The 16,554-nt window shown below is 38.4% G+C and overlaps 3 protein-coding genes across 7 annotated transcripts; 1 reads left to right on the plus strand and 2 right to left on the minus strand.

Moving 5' to 3' along the window:
- Positions 1 to 2,781: 2,781 nt before the first annotated feature.
- On the plus strand, positions 2,782 to 8,023 carry LOC113706553 (probable LRR receptor-like serine/threonine-protein kinase At1g63430). The gene is made up of 13 exons (XM_027228473.2): positions 2,782 to 3,481; positions 3,725 to 3,863; positions 4,069 to 4,140; positions 4,230 to 4,373; positions 4,469 to 4,618; positions 5,110 to 5,226; positions 5,316 to 5,380; positions 5,700 to 5,960; positions 6,088 to 6,293; positions 6,387 to 6,519; positions 6,624 to 6,781; positions 7,137 to 7,352; positions 7,471 to 8,023. Exons 1-13 carry the CDS (start codon positions 3,397 to 3,399, stop codon positions 7,714 to 7,716), a joined length of 1,992 nt encoding a protein of 663 aa, XP_027084274.1. The 5' UTR covers positions 2,782 to 3,396; the 3' UTR covers positions 7,717 to 8,023.
- A 227-nt stretch (positions 8,024 to 8,250) lies between these two features.
- Positions 8,251 to 13,334, minus strand: LOC113706554 (RNA-binding NOB1-like protein). Of its 2 annotated transcripts, none has more exons than XM_027228475.2 (6): positions 13,198 to 13,334; positions 12,147 to 12,526; positions 9,984 to 11,100; positions 9,603 to 9,771; positions 8,838 to 8,954; positions 8,251 to 8,717 (listed from the first exon to the last, which is right to left on the minus strand). In XM_027228475.2, the coding sequence occupies exons 2-6, from the start codon at positions 12,484 to 12,486 to the stop codon at positions 8,571 to 8,573; spliced, it is 1,890 nt and encodes a 629-aa protein (XP_027084276.2). In that variant the 5' UTR covers positions 12,487 to 12,526; positions 13,198 to 13,334; the 3' UTR covers positions 8,251 to 8,570. The 2 variants fall into 2 exon arrangements, with proteins under 2 accessions (XP_027084276.2, XP_027084275.2); XM_027228474.2 differs by having other exon boundaries at positions 8,835 to 8,954.
- LOC113705557 (serine racemase-like) lies at positions 13,148 to 16,554 on the minus strand. 4 transcript variants are annotated; one of them, XM_072062486.1, is made up of 9 exons: positions 16,316 to 16,554; positions 15,668 to 15,713; positions 15,460 to 15,534; positions 15,201 to 15,377; positions 14,978 to 15,064; positions 14,662 to 14,892; positions 14,355 to 14,428; positions 14,086 to 14,272; positions 13,148 to 13,719 (listed from the first exon to the last, which is right to left on the minus strand). In XM_072062486.1, the coding sequence occupies exons 3-9, from the start codon at positions 15,471 to 15,473 to the stop codon at positions 13,464 to 13,466; spliced, it is 1,026 nt and encodes a 341-aa protein (XP_071918587.1). In that variant the 5' UTR covers positions 15,474 to 15,534; positions 15,668 to 15,713; positions 16,316 to 16,554; the 3' UTR covers positions 13,148 to 13,463. The 4 variants fall into 4 exon arrangements, with proteins under 4 accessions (XP_071918587.1, XP_071918588.1, XP_027083252.2 ...); XM_072062487.1 differs by lacking the exon at positions 15,668 to 15,713; XM_027227451.2 differs by lacking the exon at positions 15,460 to 15,534 and having other exon boundaries at positions 16,316 to 16,553.

A 16,554-nucleotide genomic window follows, 5' to 3' on the forward strand; every position in this document is an offset into this window, starting at 1 on the left:
TAGAATAGAATTTGGGGTCCAACATATTCCCATGGGATAGTTTCTTGATTTATATTTGCTCTTTCCAAAAACATCTTGTTCTCTAGCTGCCTTTAGTCTTTCTTAATTCTTACTTCTCCAGGAACCAATTTGTTCCTTTACTTCCTTCTCTACCTTAACGTTTATGGAAATGATCCGTTATTTACCAAAAGTGAGAGTTTGAGGAAACCCAATATTGACCGAAACCCATACCTTTTTGTTCTCAAAATAAATCCCTTAAGTTCAACTTTCACCATCCCTTTGATATTTTAATACCTTCAGAAGACGTCAGAACTTTAGTTTCTTTTTTTGTTATTTCTTATCATGGAAGCTCAGATGATTTAGTTTTTTTTTGCTCAATCACCACTAGCTCAACTCTGCAGCCTTTTTTTCTCTGTCTCCCCAAACTCTGCAGTCTTATTAAATCGTATAGTAATAATTAAACATGGGGGGGTCGGTAACTTGATCAAGAATTAGGCATAACCCTTCCAATCGGAGGCCTTAAGTAGTTTTCTTGTCTTTAATAATGGTGTTCTTGTATTAATGCTGGCCTTGGTTTGAAGCTACGTGCATCAGCTGATCGGCATAGGAGTTCGAATTGCACGAAAGTCAACATTGTCAGCTGCGTTCCCTGCCCTACCACACTGAAAGGAGGGCAGGTTTTGGGGGTCTAAGATGTCACTAGCAAGGGAGACACCTGATGCTCTCTCCTTTTTTTTTTTTTTTTTTGGGGTAATTCTGCCAAAAATTCTGTGATATGGTTTGAGGCCTCTGGGCATGTATTGTGGATTCGGCAGACCTTCCAAAACCCCTGCGCATGCATGCACGCGCACGTAGGAGTGGTCACCATGCAGATGGTAGCATGTAATTAAACAACCTTGCCTAAGCAATTAGACATGAAGCTTGAGCCTAAAAGTGGTCCAATCAGTCTAATTAGTACGAGAATTTTTCATTGAGTGAATCCGTTTAATAAGATTAGCTCCTTCAATTCACAATTTCTAGTCAACCGAAGGAGTTAACCACAGCATGCATTTTGATTTTAACAACACATAGAGGTCATAAGATGCTTAATATATATACATCCAAGATGAGAAATGTAATGAAGTGTGGCAGATACTACTATTAGGAGATAAAGTGACTGAGGTAAGGTAAGCGACTGATGTTTTCCCTAAATCCAGTTGAATCCAGTCCTCACCGGTCCTCTTAGATCCAGTTGGGTCTTTCCTTCTATTAGAATAGTATATGATATTATAGATAAAAATGATGATTGATAAAAAAAGGGGGGGGGGAATAAACGATTGATGTGGCTACACGAAGAAGAAACAAGGAAGAAAAGTAGCACGGGGTGGTAAATAGTGAACCATTAGAAATTAGTGCATGGTAGGTGAGAGTAATAATGGTGGAAATTATGATTGTGGCTGCAAAGGGGTAGGAAGAAGCTCGGGCGATGGATAGTGTGATTTCTGGGTTGTGGCATAAGCATCATGCATGGATGTAGCTAGCCCCAGTCACGCATACTCTACACACTCACCTTCACAGTTGTGCGGGACATGCATATTTGGCTCTACTGTTCGATCCATGACTAATTGTGTATTATTAAGCCTTTGTTTACTTCTACATTTTGCTGGCAATGGAAACCTGTTGAAGTTGTAGTAAGTGGTATTTAGTGGGCAAAAGAATAGTGCTCGTCGGTGATAATTTGTCAATACGTTCTTATGCAATCTGAAATTATCTGAAGTCTGAACGTCAAGGCAATCGAAAAACCCGAAAGGAACTTATTCCTCCTCCAGGCACCTAGATTTATTTCCTTTTGCCAAGAAAACAAACACTACTATGACATATTGTAGTTGATACATGTCTTTTAGATACTGAGAAGTTAACAAAACATCATTTTCGAGCTGGAGCTTTAAAAAGAACAATAATGTTTATTAGCGTATACGTCAAAAGAGCATTCAAGCAAGCTATGAAAAGTAATTCAGATTAATAATTTACATTGGCTATGAAGTTTCGCGTACAAAGAACAAACCAGTGTTGGTCGGCCTTAAATTTTGATCAATTGGAACTACAGATTATCTTCCATTCTGTTCTTGGTGGGTATTTTGGACAGGGATACCTACTTTTACCAATCTTAATAAATCATTAGCAGGCGCTAATGAGATATCCAGCTAGGGAAATAACACCACTTATTATTGCTTGAACATTAATCAAAGCCTAGATTATCCGTCAAAACCCATTCTTTATTAAATGTTAGTACCAAAACTCAATTGATCAAAATATCAACCAAGAAATCCAAACTCAATTAGTAAGAAATATTCTAACTTGATTCTTTATCCTTTCTCTTCCCAAATCTTCTTTTCCCTTGTAAAAAGAAAAAAAAAATATTTTTGCATTAACCAAACAAAATAAATAAATAATACTCAACTGTTGTAAAGTACTACTGGATTTTTTACTGCTAGAGAGTTCTATGATTTGGATACTGTATCGATGAGATTAAATTCACCGTAAAATATAGAATAAGAATTATTAATTCTTAAATTATTTCAAGAATTTAAATCACTAAATAATATTAAAAAATATGAGTGAATTAAAGTCATGTATACCATACCAAAAAGAAGCAGTAGTATTTTCCTATATTACTATGCATCTCCATCGGAAAAGGAAGTTATACGAGTAGTATACCTTTTCGAGTATAGGGGAAAAAAATAGATAAAAAACCGAAAAGCAAGAACCGCCCAATTCAATTGATCAAACAGAAAAAACAAAAACATTCCACTGTAACAGTTCACCATCAAAATCTCTCTTTTCCCTGCCTTTCTCTCACTTTTCCAACAGAGCAAGTAACCAATTGATTTCTATTCTACATTGTAGCATCAGTGCATATGATCATATTCTATCCAGTCCTTGCGCAAAATCATATTTTGAACTCTGTAGTATTTCTCTGACACCAAACCTCTCTTTCAGTCCAAGATTTCCTTTTTAATCTTTTTTTTTTTCTTTTCCAATTTTTCTCACTTCACTCTGTCACTTCCCACTTCTTTGCCTTGCTTACCTTTGCTTTCAGGGCAATTGTTGCAGACCAAAGATTCATACTTTCACTCTTAACTCAGCTTTATCCCATTAGTTTTGCCCCACAAAGAAATCCCTTTTCTTTCTTTGGCCTTATTTTCCATTTTTCTTCAGTATTCTTTATTTTCTTATCCTACCAGTGTAAGCTGAATTCTTTGCAGATTGCGCCTTGTTTTCCTGTTTCTTGAAGAACCAACTTCTTCATTTTCTTTAAAATTTCTTGCTCAATGTTATTTTTGATGGGTTCTTGGAGTTCTGGGGTTGTCTGAATCAGCAACTGTTTCTTGAAGCTGTTAACGGACTTGGAGAAACATGAGGAATTTTGAATTTCTTCAAGTCTTTTTACTGAGTCTAGGACTCATTGCTGGGACTAATTTGGCCTTTCCCTTAAACGAAGGTGTGGCTCGGCATTACAGTTCTTATTGTGTTCTTAGATCTTGTATTGTACTCTCTTTAGAATTCAAGAATTTGTGAGTAAATTCATTGTAATGTTGTATTAATTAAGTTACCAATCTTAATGTAGGATATTATTAGGCTTAATTGCGATAGTTGACTATGGTTGCGATTATATAACTAGAAGCGCCATAGTCCACTGTTGATGTAGATTTTTCGGATAGTGAAATGGTGCTATTTTCTGCAGTTTATGCCCTCAAGACCTTTAAAGAAGCTATATATGAGGATCCACTTCTCGTTTTGTCAAATTGGCAAGCATTAGATTCAGATCCTTGTGACTGGCCCGGCATTTCTTGCTCAATGGCTCGAGATCACGTCATCAAGCTGTAAGAATTCCTATCTTCTTATTTAGTTGTTCGAAGGAAACATTTTGTCTACTTTAGTCCAATTTTCATGTTTTCGTGTGTGTCATTGTTCCGTGTACCTAATTGGATGGCAGTTAATTGTGCCAATTTCTTGGTGCTATTGATATGCTATTTAATTGGTGTAAAAGTTTTTATTGTTAATTAAATTGCGACTTTGGTGTTGCAGAAATGTTTCTGGAGCATCTCTGAAAGGTTTTCTTGCACCGGAGTTGTATCTATTGTCTTCTTTGCAAGAACTGTACGGTTTTTCTCAATTCTACCACATTTACTTTTCATTTTCTGAGAACATGTAAATGGAGGTTAATATTCGATGCTGGTGATTTCTAGAATTCTGCATAGCAATTCACTGATTGGTACAATACCAAAAGAGTTTGGCTTGTTGAAAAATCTCAAGGTCCTAGATTTGGGTGCAAACCAGCTTACAGGACCAATTCCTCCAGAGATTGGAAAGTTATCCAGCATTGTGAAAATGTCAGTACATGTGTAGCATTAGAAACTCAGCTTTGTTATCTTATTTGTGTTTGGACTTCTGCTTAACAATTGAAGTCTTCTTGTGCTTTATGCAGAAATCTTCAATCGAATGGGTTGACAGGGAGGTTGCCTCCAGAGCTTGGTAGTCTGAAATACCTCGAGGAACTTCGACTTGATAGGAATAGGCTCCAGGGAACTGTCCCTGCCAGTAATGGCTCAGATTTTGCTGATGATTTACATGGAATGTTAGTGGAATAAAATTTATGAATCCTTTCCTGTTCTTTGTTTCTTTTTTTTTTTTGGTGGGGGGGGGGGTGGGGCGTCTTTTGCTTAGTGAATGTATCCTACATAACGTCAATTTTTGTTTATTTTTCAACTCAATCTTTTTTTTTTCTTGCAATATAGGATTTTCTTTAAGGACAGTAACTTTGTTTGCTTAATAATTTGTCAGCTTCTTTTTTGCTTAGTAACTTAGTTTTCTTTGCCATTCTTTTGAAGTAGAACCAAAACTTCTTTTTACACTTTTAATGAGCATTGTTTGTATAGTTCCATAGCTAATTTTGGCAAACCGGATATATGATATTGAGTACCTCAATCCAATTGCAGCCAAAAGCTCATTTTTAGTCTTACTTTGAAGTTATTGTGTGTTTTGTGACTTTTGTCATTTTAAATTTATCTATGTTGGATTTTTTTTTTTTTTTTGGTTCCTAAAGAGCCCCTTTTTACTGTCTATCAGGTATGTCTCCAGTATGCAGCCAACAGGTTTGTGCCTCTCATCTCAACTAAAATTTGTAGATCTTTCGTACAACTTCTTCATTGGAAGCATACCAAAGTGCTTGGAATATCTTCCAAGGTAGTGTTTCCCCTGTTTGCTGTTTAGCGTTTCTTTTCCTGTCTTCTTTGCTAATTCTTTCTGCATGATGTGTTTATATTCTTCTGCAGGTCAAGCTTTCAAGGAAATTGTCTGGATGATAAAGATCCTAAGCAGCGCTCTGCAGTACAGTGTGGTATATGTCATATCCTGTGTGTTTTTCATGTAAAGCAGCGCTGCTAGAGCCAAGACTTGGAGATCTTCTCTTAAATACCTTCAGTTTAAAAACAAAATTTAATAGACCAAATAGTTTATATCTTTTTGAAGTGCCTACTTTGGCTCTGGGTGAATATAGATTGATGTTTGCTTTATAATTGCTTTCAAGTTCAATCATCTTAAACTATTATTGTAATTTTTTTCTTGGTAAATTTTCAGAAAACCGTATCAAAATGGCCCTCAAGTCACCTGTTTTCAGCATCTTTGTTAGTACCAACTTTCTTGTTTTTTGACTTCAGTTACAGGTGGTGCTCCAACACCAAAAAGCCATCCAGTAGCCAATAGCAGGCACCATCCTGTTGAACATAATTCCAAGCATCAGACCAGTACTTCAAGACCTGCCTGGCTTTTAGCCCTGGAAATACTAACTGGCGTGATGGTTGGTGCTCTCTTACTCGTGGTTCTTGTCTCTGCACTTCATAAGTGGCAAAACAGACCCTCCATAATTATCCCATGGAAGAAATCAGCTAGTGGAAAGGATTATACAGCCATTTTCATAGGTTAGTGTACATCTGCTGTTTTTGCGATTTGATTTGAAGACCATTTATCAGCTTTTAGTGATATTTGATGTGGTGCATTTATCCATAGCTCAATTTACATTATCATTTTATTGAAATGATTTTACAGATCCTGAATCGCTGAGAGGTGTAACAAAGTTAAGCAGACAAGAACTGGAAGTAGCTTGTGAAGATTTTAGTAACATTATTGGATCCTCTTCAGATAGCCAAGTCTATAAAGGAAACATGAAAGGTGGACCTGAAATTGCTGTTATATCCCTTTGCGTCAAAGAAGAGCATTGGACGGGCTATCTAGAGCTTTATTTCCAAAAAGAGGTCAAAACATATTGTGCCCTTCACATTTAGCTTGGAGGATTTGAAATTTGTTTATTTTTGTTGTGCCATAAGGATTTGATGTTATGGATTCAGGTGGCAGATTTGGCAAGATTAAATCATGAGCACACAGGGAAATTACTGGGGTACTGTCGGGAGAGCAGTCCTTTCACAAGAATGCTGGTCTTCGAGTATGCATCAAATGGGACCTTGTATGAGCACCTCCATTGTAAGGAAATCATTGTTGTCTGTCTCCCTTTTCTCAAATTTGTGAGATTTAATCATTTCCAAACATGTTCCATTTGCTGAATCTCACTGCTTTTTACTCTGTAGATGGCGAAGGTTGCCAACTATCTTGGACACGGCGAATGAGAATTGTTATTGGCATTGCCAAGGGACTAAAGTATCTGCATACAGAACTTCATCCACCATTTACCATATCAGAATTGAATTCTAGTGCAGTATACTTGACAGATGATTTTTCTCCCAAGGTAAATCCTGAGGCTTACATCACCTACTAACCAAAAGAACTTGCCTTAGGGTTTGTCTGTTTCACAGACTTCAAGATTGAGCATCAATGGCTAAATCTCTCTTCCCAATTAAAGCCATAAATTTCATATAAATGTAAGATTGTTCAATATGGTATTTAAGTAAGGCAGTGGATACAGTTATTACCCTGATCTTGTGAAGATTAATGAGTTCTGGCACCTCCCAGCTGGGAATAGTAGGTGCCAGCTGGGAATAGTAGGTGCCTTGTAAAATGTCTGGCATACTCGCATGCACATCAAAATTCTGCCGCTATTGATTATTGCTTTCTGAATAATCTTCCTGAAAAAACTGCTGCAGCTGGTTGATTTTGAAAGCTGGAAGTCAATCCATTCTAGATCGGAAAAGAATTCTGGCAGCATCAGCAATGAAGGCGCAATTTGCGTCCTTCCAAATGGTTTAGAGGCAAGGCATCTGGATATACATGGAAACATTTATGCTTTTGGAATCCTTCTTCTGGAAATCGTGAGCGGGAGACCTCCCTACTGTGAGGACAAGGGATGCTTGGTGGATTGGGTAAGAACCCGATGTTTGAATTTTCCCCCTCTGGCCCTGGTTTCGTAAATAATGCATGGATCTGTAAATGGAGAACAAATATTTGCCATGAGTTTTATGTTTCCTTTTGCCTGTGCAGGCCAAAGAGTATCTTGAGATGCCAGAAGTAATGTCTTATGTGGTGGATCCTGAGTTAAAACATTTCAGATATGAAGACCTTAAAGTGATATGCGATGTTGTCAACATCTGCATCCAGTCAAGTTCTAACAGTAGAACATCCATGCAAGACTTGTGTGCTATGCTGGAAAGTGGTATTGACACCTCCGTATCTGCAGAGATGAGGGCATCTTCCTTGGCATGGGCTGAGCTTGCGCTTTCATCATAACTAACAGGAAGCTGACACTGTAAATCTGAATATAGACTTTATAGTTTGCCTTTTACCTTCAATTTTTCCCTCCTTTTTTTTTTTCCTTCTTGCTAGTTCTTTTATAGATTTGAGTGAAGTCATGCACATGCGTGCTATAAGGACAGACAGTCTCACATATGACTAATATCAATTAATTGTATACCGTTGGTCGGTTAGAGATTTTGAGGTCAAATAGTAGATGAAACCCATGTTGCAGAAGATACTTCACTTCTTGATAATTGTCAACACTTTTCAACCTTTTTATGGAGCCATCGCAATTCAGTCAGTACTAGGTTATATGGCCTTGAAATGCGACCGGGCAATAATTTACAGAAGGAACTTCAGAACACTGGATCATTATCGGATTATGTACCAAATGCTGGCTTTCAGTTGACAGTGAGCAATGTCATGCGTGCTATAAGTTCCATTACCGCATGATGAATATGTCCCTCTGCTTGTTAGTTACAAGGAGGAGGGACTAGCAAGGATCAAACCTACGTACATGGACACGCCTTTGGAACAAAAAAACTGAAGCAACCTTAAATTGATGAAAAATTGAAACCACATTACAAGCCCCACTTGTACATACACCTCGTACTCTGCAATCAAAGGACTATACTAAGCCCGTGGGAAAAATTTTCCTGGTGGATGACATGCAAATGAATTCCACACACAGTCCCACAAAGCTTGAGAGGCCATCGGCACTAAATAATACCCAAAAAGCCCGTAGATCACATCTTTAACTCATAAAAACCCTATTTTCATCAGCTTAGATCGGTACAAAATCCTTTTTAAGTGAATTTTAAAAGCAGCAGCAAAGAGTGCAGGGACGTTCAGTGCTTGGCACGAGAAAAATGGTTATCATTAGGATTCCTCTTGCCACTAAAAACGGCAAGTGCTTTCCTCACAGGAGGCTGAAGAGGAGCTCTCTTATCCGTATGGTGGATAAATATGTCATCAGAAGCAAAGATATCATCCCCCTACACAACAAAGTACCCCGTGTTCTAAGTCAGAAGGAAGAAATTGAGAAACAAAATTAAGATTGGCAACGAAAAGATAATTACTGCAGATGGGGAGAAATAAAACAATTTCGATACCACCTGCTTATTCTTTTTCTTTGTTTTTGGATACAGAAACTTCTGCGGAAGCTGATCTTCACGTAAAATTGGATTCTTGGTGACAGCATCTCTGCCCCCTTGAGGTAAAGGCAGGGAAAACTGCAACATCCCACAAACCAAAACAAGATAATTACCATCAAATGTAAAATAATGATGCTTATATCTGCCAATTATTGCCAAATTCATTATAAACCATAAGATCAAATTCAAACACTCGAAATTCAGCCATAGATACTGATCGAATCCAGATAATTTCTTTTATTATTTACCCAATCAGCCTAATCCTTCAAGTTTTTCTTCCTTAGTTGTTTTTCTTGTTACTCTCACAAACATCAACGGACAAATAATTGTATTTAACAAATCAAAGAGAAGCATAAAACAACGTCATTCCATCTAATTCAACAGATAACTAGAACAAAAACATAGCTGCAAAATTAGATTCATCAACAGTGCTTAATGATGCTTATAAGCCAGCTAACATCAGCAAGGATTTAAAAACCATAAATCCTGGACTTGAAAAGGCACAAAGGGAGGGGAAAAGAAAAACTAAGGAACCAATTTCTTGTCTGAAAAAAATTTACACCAGGGAAAAATTCCAATGTTTAATAAGTCACAATAAGTGAGCCCTTTTTCCCCCATTTTCCTTCTCACAACTTAAAAGGTAATGATATTTATCATGGTCCAACATATACACAATACACTTCCTAAAAATTCTTCAAAGAGAAAAAAATTAACCCAGGTACTCACTTTTGTTCCACGCACTGATACACGTGGTCGACGTGCTGCAAGTACGACACCATTTTCACCAACTGTAACAGCAACTTTGCGCAAAGTGCCTCCATTTCCACAGTTTGGACAGAAAACTCTACCAATATCCGTAGTGACCTTGTAGCATGCATGGCACTTAAGCACCCACCTAAAGTTACAAATTTAGACAAAAGTAAGCATGCATTTCTCTCAATTTATGAGGCCAGAGAAGAAGCATCCAAACCTAACTTAGAACACTGATACATGCAGCAATTACAGGCAAAATTGCGCTACCACTGAAAAAAATAATAATTAAAACAAAAAAAAAAAGATTGAGGAAAGGCACAGTGACAGAAAGAAGCAAAAGTGTATTCTACATACCGGTGCAGCTCTCGGATTTGCATTCCTCCGGGAGCTAGGAGGCGCAAACCCATCTGCAGAATTACATTTTGCATTGCATAGTCACTAGTTACACAGGCCACGCTTGATTCAGACAGAGACCGAAGCATCCAGCTCTGCTCACTGCTATTATCATCCAGTGATGCACCAATTCTTTCACTATTCAGGCTCAAGTTATCAAGTCCACTACTGATACCTGTCACTTCGCCTTCGCCTCCAATGATAGCACTTTCAGAATTATCAGAACTAACTTCAAAATCATTGGAAATGAGCCCCCTAGAGGGTACTTGCAAATCCTCATCAGCATGAAGAGCAACAGAAGATTCTTCATCAAGATGCATTTGGTGCAAAATTGCAGAGGCATCCTTATCATTGTCATTCACTTCACTGGTGGCATTCTCACCTAAACTCCCATCAGCAACCTCTTCAGCACATTCTTCCACTAGCAGCTCAGGACATTGTGTGTCATCAACTTCTCCACTTTCTACATTACCAGATGCATCATCTTTAACAGCTTCATCAGACAAAGCCTCATGCAGTTCACGTCTAGCTTTTCTTCTCAGATATCTTCTACGTGTACTTCGACTCACAGCAGGCAGCCAATGCCCAACATCATCACCAAATTCCCCTTTCGTTGCATCAATTCCATCTGCCACCATCTTCTTCCCGTCAACCTTAGCCTCAACTTTCTTACTCGAGTATTTCTTTTGCCACCTAGGATTGCCATTTGATACCTCTTGATTTTCAGAATGACACTCTCCACAATGGCCGGTCAGACCATCTTCCATATGTTGATCTTTGGGAACTACATTCAGGCTCAAATCTTTCAGGGGAAGAATTTTTGACTCGTAGTTTGACTCATCCTCAGCCACATGCTCCAATGCTTCCCACTCTTCCAGATTAGGAACATTAGAGCCCCATCCAGGCATGTCTTTTTCGGGCAGCCTTTTTACACTAACAGTGTGAATAGGTGGAGGACTATCTCTGAGATGCTGGGTTCCATGGGTTTGAGCCTCCAATGTACATGTTAAAGCAATGAGCTTAAGATCCACATCTGAAAGTGTCTGCAGATCACCAGTTGCCCTAGCAAAGTGAATAACTGCAAAGTTGCACGAGAGAGAAATCAATGATACAAGTGAGAATCATCTAAAGAACAGGAATGAACTTGTGCATCTGTTTTAACAGTTTGACCTTTAAGACAAAATTAGGCACTAAAGTAAACCGCCAAAATCCACCAAAAGCCTTTTTGTAGCTGAGATGAACACTATTTCATGAGCCATGATTACCTCACATAGAGATAGGGAAAGAGTATTAGGGGTTGGGAAGTATGTGTTTTGGATTACTCTCCTCCTGATTTTGTTCAACTCACTGGAATAGAACAATGGTTCAGCTACAGAGAACTACAACATTGTCAAAGTGAGAGATACCAACAGGAAACAAGAAACACCATCACCAATAAATGAATCCAGTCATAATTACAAGACTTGTCACACAAGGTGCCACAATAACAAGCTTTATTGCATATCAATGAATTAAAAGCATTTTGCATCAATGCCTAGACTTTATCGTTATTACTGGAACAGGAAATCAGGGGAAAAATCATGTCTAGAATTAGCACAGCTCTCCAACTCTTATTCCAACAAGACCAACACTGCATCAGGAATACTGAAACACAACCATATACAGCAAAATCGCATCCAAAACTTTGGCGACTACCGAAATCGATGTTAATATATCCCACTTCAATGAGCTTGTCCAATTCAGCTTCTAACCAACAATGATTCTGCTTGGTCACTCAAAAATCACTCTGACTAACAATAACCCAGTTCTGCTATTCCTATCCATCATTCTAAATAACCAAAGAAAATTAACAATTCGACATGAACAAAAGTACCCTAAGAAAAAAAGTAATCTACTTTATTTCTTGTTTCACTCATTTCAGCTACTCGCCCCAAAATTGCAATAAAAAACCACCTATAACAGCCGAAGTAGAGAAGCAGACATACAGCGTTGAACATTCTAAGCTCAAAAAAACTAAGTAAAGGCTAGCACAATTGCCATTCATATGCCGAAAAACACATCCAATAGCTCGATTGACAATCAAAAACCAAAAAAAAAAAAAAAAATCGGTCTTTAATCAAGTACCTTTTTTGAGGGCATCAGGGGAGGGCTCCAAGGTATCAACTGAGAAAGGTAGGAAATTGAGGGAATGACGAGAGGTGGGGTCACGAATTTCGCTGATAACTTCAGAAACCGAAACGAAACGGTCGGCTATGAGGGCCAGCGATTGCCCGCCTTGAATTATAGCGTTGGCGTCCACTACTGCTACTAATATTCCCTTAGTCGACTTGCAGCTCCCAACAGCTAATCCTTGAGTCGACTTAGGAGAGGCGGAGGAGGTGGCAGAGATGTGGTCCGGCACCGGCTGCGGTTGATGCTTGACAAGGTTGCTCCAAGTTGGTTGAGGTGAGGTTTGGACCTCCATGGCTGTGGACTGTGCGTGTTCGTTGAACCCTCGCTGAGCCCTAGCGACGTATATAGTGAAATTAGTGGGCTATTTGCATGCTTGGAAAATTGCGGAAAACGTCCCTCACCTTCGATGAAAATAATTTTCCGTACCTCACATTTATATAAAATGCTGATTTTACATCTCTCACAAATGTCAGTCAGCTGAAATTCGTCCAAACCCAACCCTCACAAGAGTCAACCAGCAGTTAGATTAATTCGATTATTATTGATACTTCTAATGTAGCCAACAAATTTGTTGAAACACTCAAAGGTGATTTAGTGAAAGTCTCATATATGTGTTTCCCTGAGAGGAGAAACTAGAAGTAGCTGTTTTACTCATTTTGGATAGTCATTTATTTATCTGCTTGCATCAATAATATCCATATGTTCAAGAACTGTTCCGGCCGCGGCAACCGCTGTCGCAACTCTTTCTTGCCGCCGGAGAGTGGAGTAGTGGAAACTTTTGTCTTTTCTTTCTATTAAATTTTTTGGTTGGCGAAGGTGATCTCGCACTTGATGCATATGATAACTAAACTACACCCCCATTTACCCCGGAAATTGTTCTCTATGCTGATTTCATTGCAGACTGTAATGACTGCTAAACGCATACAGCTTTAAATAACCTAAATGTTGCTGACTGAAGGCCAATAAGATATAAGCATCTTATAGAAATGCATAATTCACATACCATAAAAATAATGCTTCGAACACTGACGACCAGACCCATAACCTCTAGTCCGGAGCAACCTGTTACATCTTCAAGAGGAAAACTAATGAATTCTTTCTTTAATATTCAAAGGTAGAAAAAAGATGCAACGATTTGCTAGTATTGGCCTGATTGATTCCAGTGACAATAAACATCTTCTGATAGTAATGGTTGAGCAAGTTTAAGAATGACAACGAAGGATCCAGCCACTGCAGTTTTTGCTGTGATGAGAAGCATGGCAGAATATGCTACAATTCTGCTTTGCACAGGGAATCCCAAAGTATGCCCAAATCGAGATTGCCCCCTGAAACTATTATTCCTATATGCTCACTGTCCTTCCAAGCAGGATTGTTCCTGAAGCTATCAGATAATACAGCTGCAAGACCAATGGCTCCACTTGGCTCCACTGCAACCTTCAAAATCTCATAACAATGCCTCATGGCTTCCACTATCTCGCTATCCTCAACCACAATGATATCATCAACCAAATCCCGGACGACAGGCCTGCTCAAAATAAAGGGAGAATGTTGGCACTTAATAAAATCCATAATAGTGTGCCAAAAAAAAGAACAAAACATCCATCGGTTATGAGGGGAAAAAATGCCTTTAGGAACATCATTTCATAAACATGGTTAATGCATGTAGGAAAGACAAATTAGCAAAGCATATTGATGAGCAATATCTGCATAATGGGAACAACAATTGGCTGATTAAAATGTCACAAGTTAATGCATGTAGACATGTTTGTTGACAGGCCTTCATGTTCATACCAAATAAATTCTCAAAAAACGATAAAGACTGTGCTCCATTGGCAGAAAAAGACTTGCATTGAACCCTTTTCCCTTCTCACAGCATAGAAATCATGGTTACCATGTGAATTCTGCAAGAAAAGCTCGAAGCCCATCAGCTATGGTTTTCGTTTCAGGCAATTTAACAATCTCACCAGCTGCTTTTGACTGAGCTGCATCATCTGCGCCCTTAGGTTCAGCTGCCAAAATTCGAATGGAAGGTTTTAGGGACTTAGCAGCTATAGCCACCCCAGAAATCAATCCACCACCTATAAGATAGAGGTTACAAAAATCTGTCATTTACCAAAACAAATATAAATTGTCACCAGTAGTGCCTTGAAAATAACATACCGCTAACTGGGACTATGATTGTGTCAATTTCTAGCACCTGCTCCAACAGTTCCAGTGAAATAGTACCTTGCCCACTGCAAAGACAAAGCACGCTGTTACAATTGTAGAGCTTCCTCTTCTCTTAACTTTATTCAAGCTAAGTTGCTTGAGCAAATTACTATTTGCAAATAGCACTTGTAACTTTATACGTAGTTAAAGGATAATGCTGTTTGAACTAACCACACTGAGACCATCCAAATGGCAAACAAGAAAAAAGGAAAACAACGACAACGGTAACAGAAAGAGACAAGTAAACGATGAGGAGAACCTTATAATTCGTCCATCATTATATGGATGAATCATCACAGCACCGGTTTCTTGTAGTACCTTTGTTGCAGTTTCCTCCCTGGACTCAATGGCAGCCTCACTCCAGATAATCTGGCCACCATAACGCCTGACATTCTCCACTTTGCATTTTGGAGCATTTTTAGGCACGACAACATACGCAGGAATGCCGCGTATTTTTGCAGCCAGAGAAAGTGCTGCAGCATGATTACCGCTATGTTGGAATATCAAATCAGGCAATATTCAGATATAGCTATCGGGGATAATAAAAACAAGGAACCAACAAGCATGGGAAAAACCTGCTATGAGTTACCACCCCTTTTGCTGCCTGACTATCATCAAGTGACAATATTGCATTGCAGGCCCCTCTAAATTTAAATGCTCCACTAAAAATCAGGAAAAATAATAGGACCCTAGTTAATACACAGAGATGCTCTAAAAATTGCACTCTTTAAAATGCTATATAATCACGGACAGAACAATAAGTTTCAATGAGACTACCACTGAGCGTAGACTTCTTACCCCTTTTGGAAACATTCACATTTAAAATATAGCTTTCTTCCACAAAAGGAATTTAAGGTTTCTGAGGAAAGGACTGGAGTTTTGTGCGCATATGAATTGATACGGAGTTGTGCTTCTCTAATGGAAGAAATATCAGCAGCATATTTCTTAGTGGATGTTAGACTATCCGCTTCCATCCTACAATGTCAATGAGATATAGACTTTTAAACATGATATTTCAACCAAATTTAACTTCTCAAACCTCGAATTTCAATGTGACCAGTTCATTAGCATGATGAAGGGTCGAAATCTTGGCAGGAAATCAAAAAAATGAATTGGTGAAAGCTTGCAACAGCTGAAAGTTGAAACATAGAGAAAAGTATTCACCACAATTGTCTTAACGAACAGACAAAGAAGTCAGCAAACACTTTGACAATGATAGTCACATTTTACTAGAACTATAGAAAACACGAACTATAATGTTTCACCTATAATCATCTTAACAAGATCCAAAGAGGCCATCTCATGTATTTCCTGCATTAACCCAGATTATGATCAATAAAGGTATCAGCTTAAGATAGGTAAATTAATCATAAACCCCAGTAACTTTCCAGTTTATCATGCTTCACTACTCCTAATATACCAAGAACCAACTCAAGAGATGCAACAATGAAGCTTCCTATTACCATAAGAAGAAATAATTAAGCACAAGGATTTCTTATATAGCTAAAGCGAGCCTCACAAATTGCAAAATAAAATAAAATTTCAAATTTCAGAAAGGGGGAAAAACAGTAAAGGGTTATCTAAAGCTACCATCTTGAAGCAAATGGTGTTCCTGAAAACCCAGAACAGTGAACCAGTCACAGTCAATAAATTTACCAGCATTTATGCTTCATGGGGTTCTTTAATAATCAGGCTAGTAATGAAACACAGTAGGACAAAGCTGTAACAAATTACCACGACATTCTTTTTCAAATACAACTTAGTATTTCTGCATAGCAAGATAAAAATTGGGATTCCAGTAAAAGGAAGAGGGAATAGAAAGAAAAATGTCAAAGCAGAATTAGAAAATCTCCACAAAAGAAAGATAATTGTTGTCAGTGAGAATGCATTTTCGTAGGTATCGAAAAACTTACTGCTGCAGATAAGTAAAATTTGAATTCTCTTTCTCTCCTGGCCTTTGGCTGGGGGAACCGGGGTGGAAGAGGATCTCTGCTTGCCCTGTATTTAAGAGAGAATTATTTGGGAAGAGGGTGTTTTCAGAGGAAAAGAGCGAGTTCCACGGAAAAAGACAAAGGCGCGAATTGTTAAGGCCAGATCTGGCCCGCCTTCGAGGACCTATATGATTTCACCTTGCGATCGGATACAAGGGAAC

This window comes from Coffea arabica, chromosome 8c (genome assembly GCF_036785885.1).
Source record: "Coffea arabica cultivar ET-39 chromosome 8c, Coffea Arabica ET-39 HiFi, whole genome shotgun sequence".
In the NCBI taxonomy this organism is placed as follows: domain Eukaryota; kingdom Viridiplantae; phylum Streptophyta; class Magnoliopsida; order Gentianales; family Rubiaceae; genus Coffea; species Coffea arabica.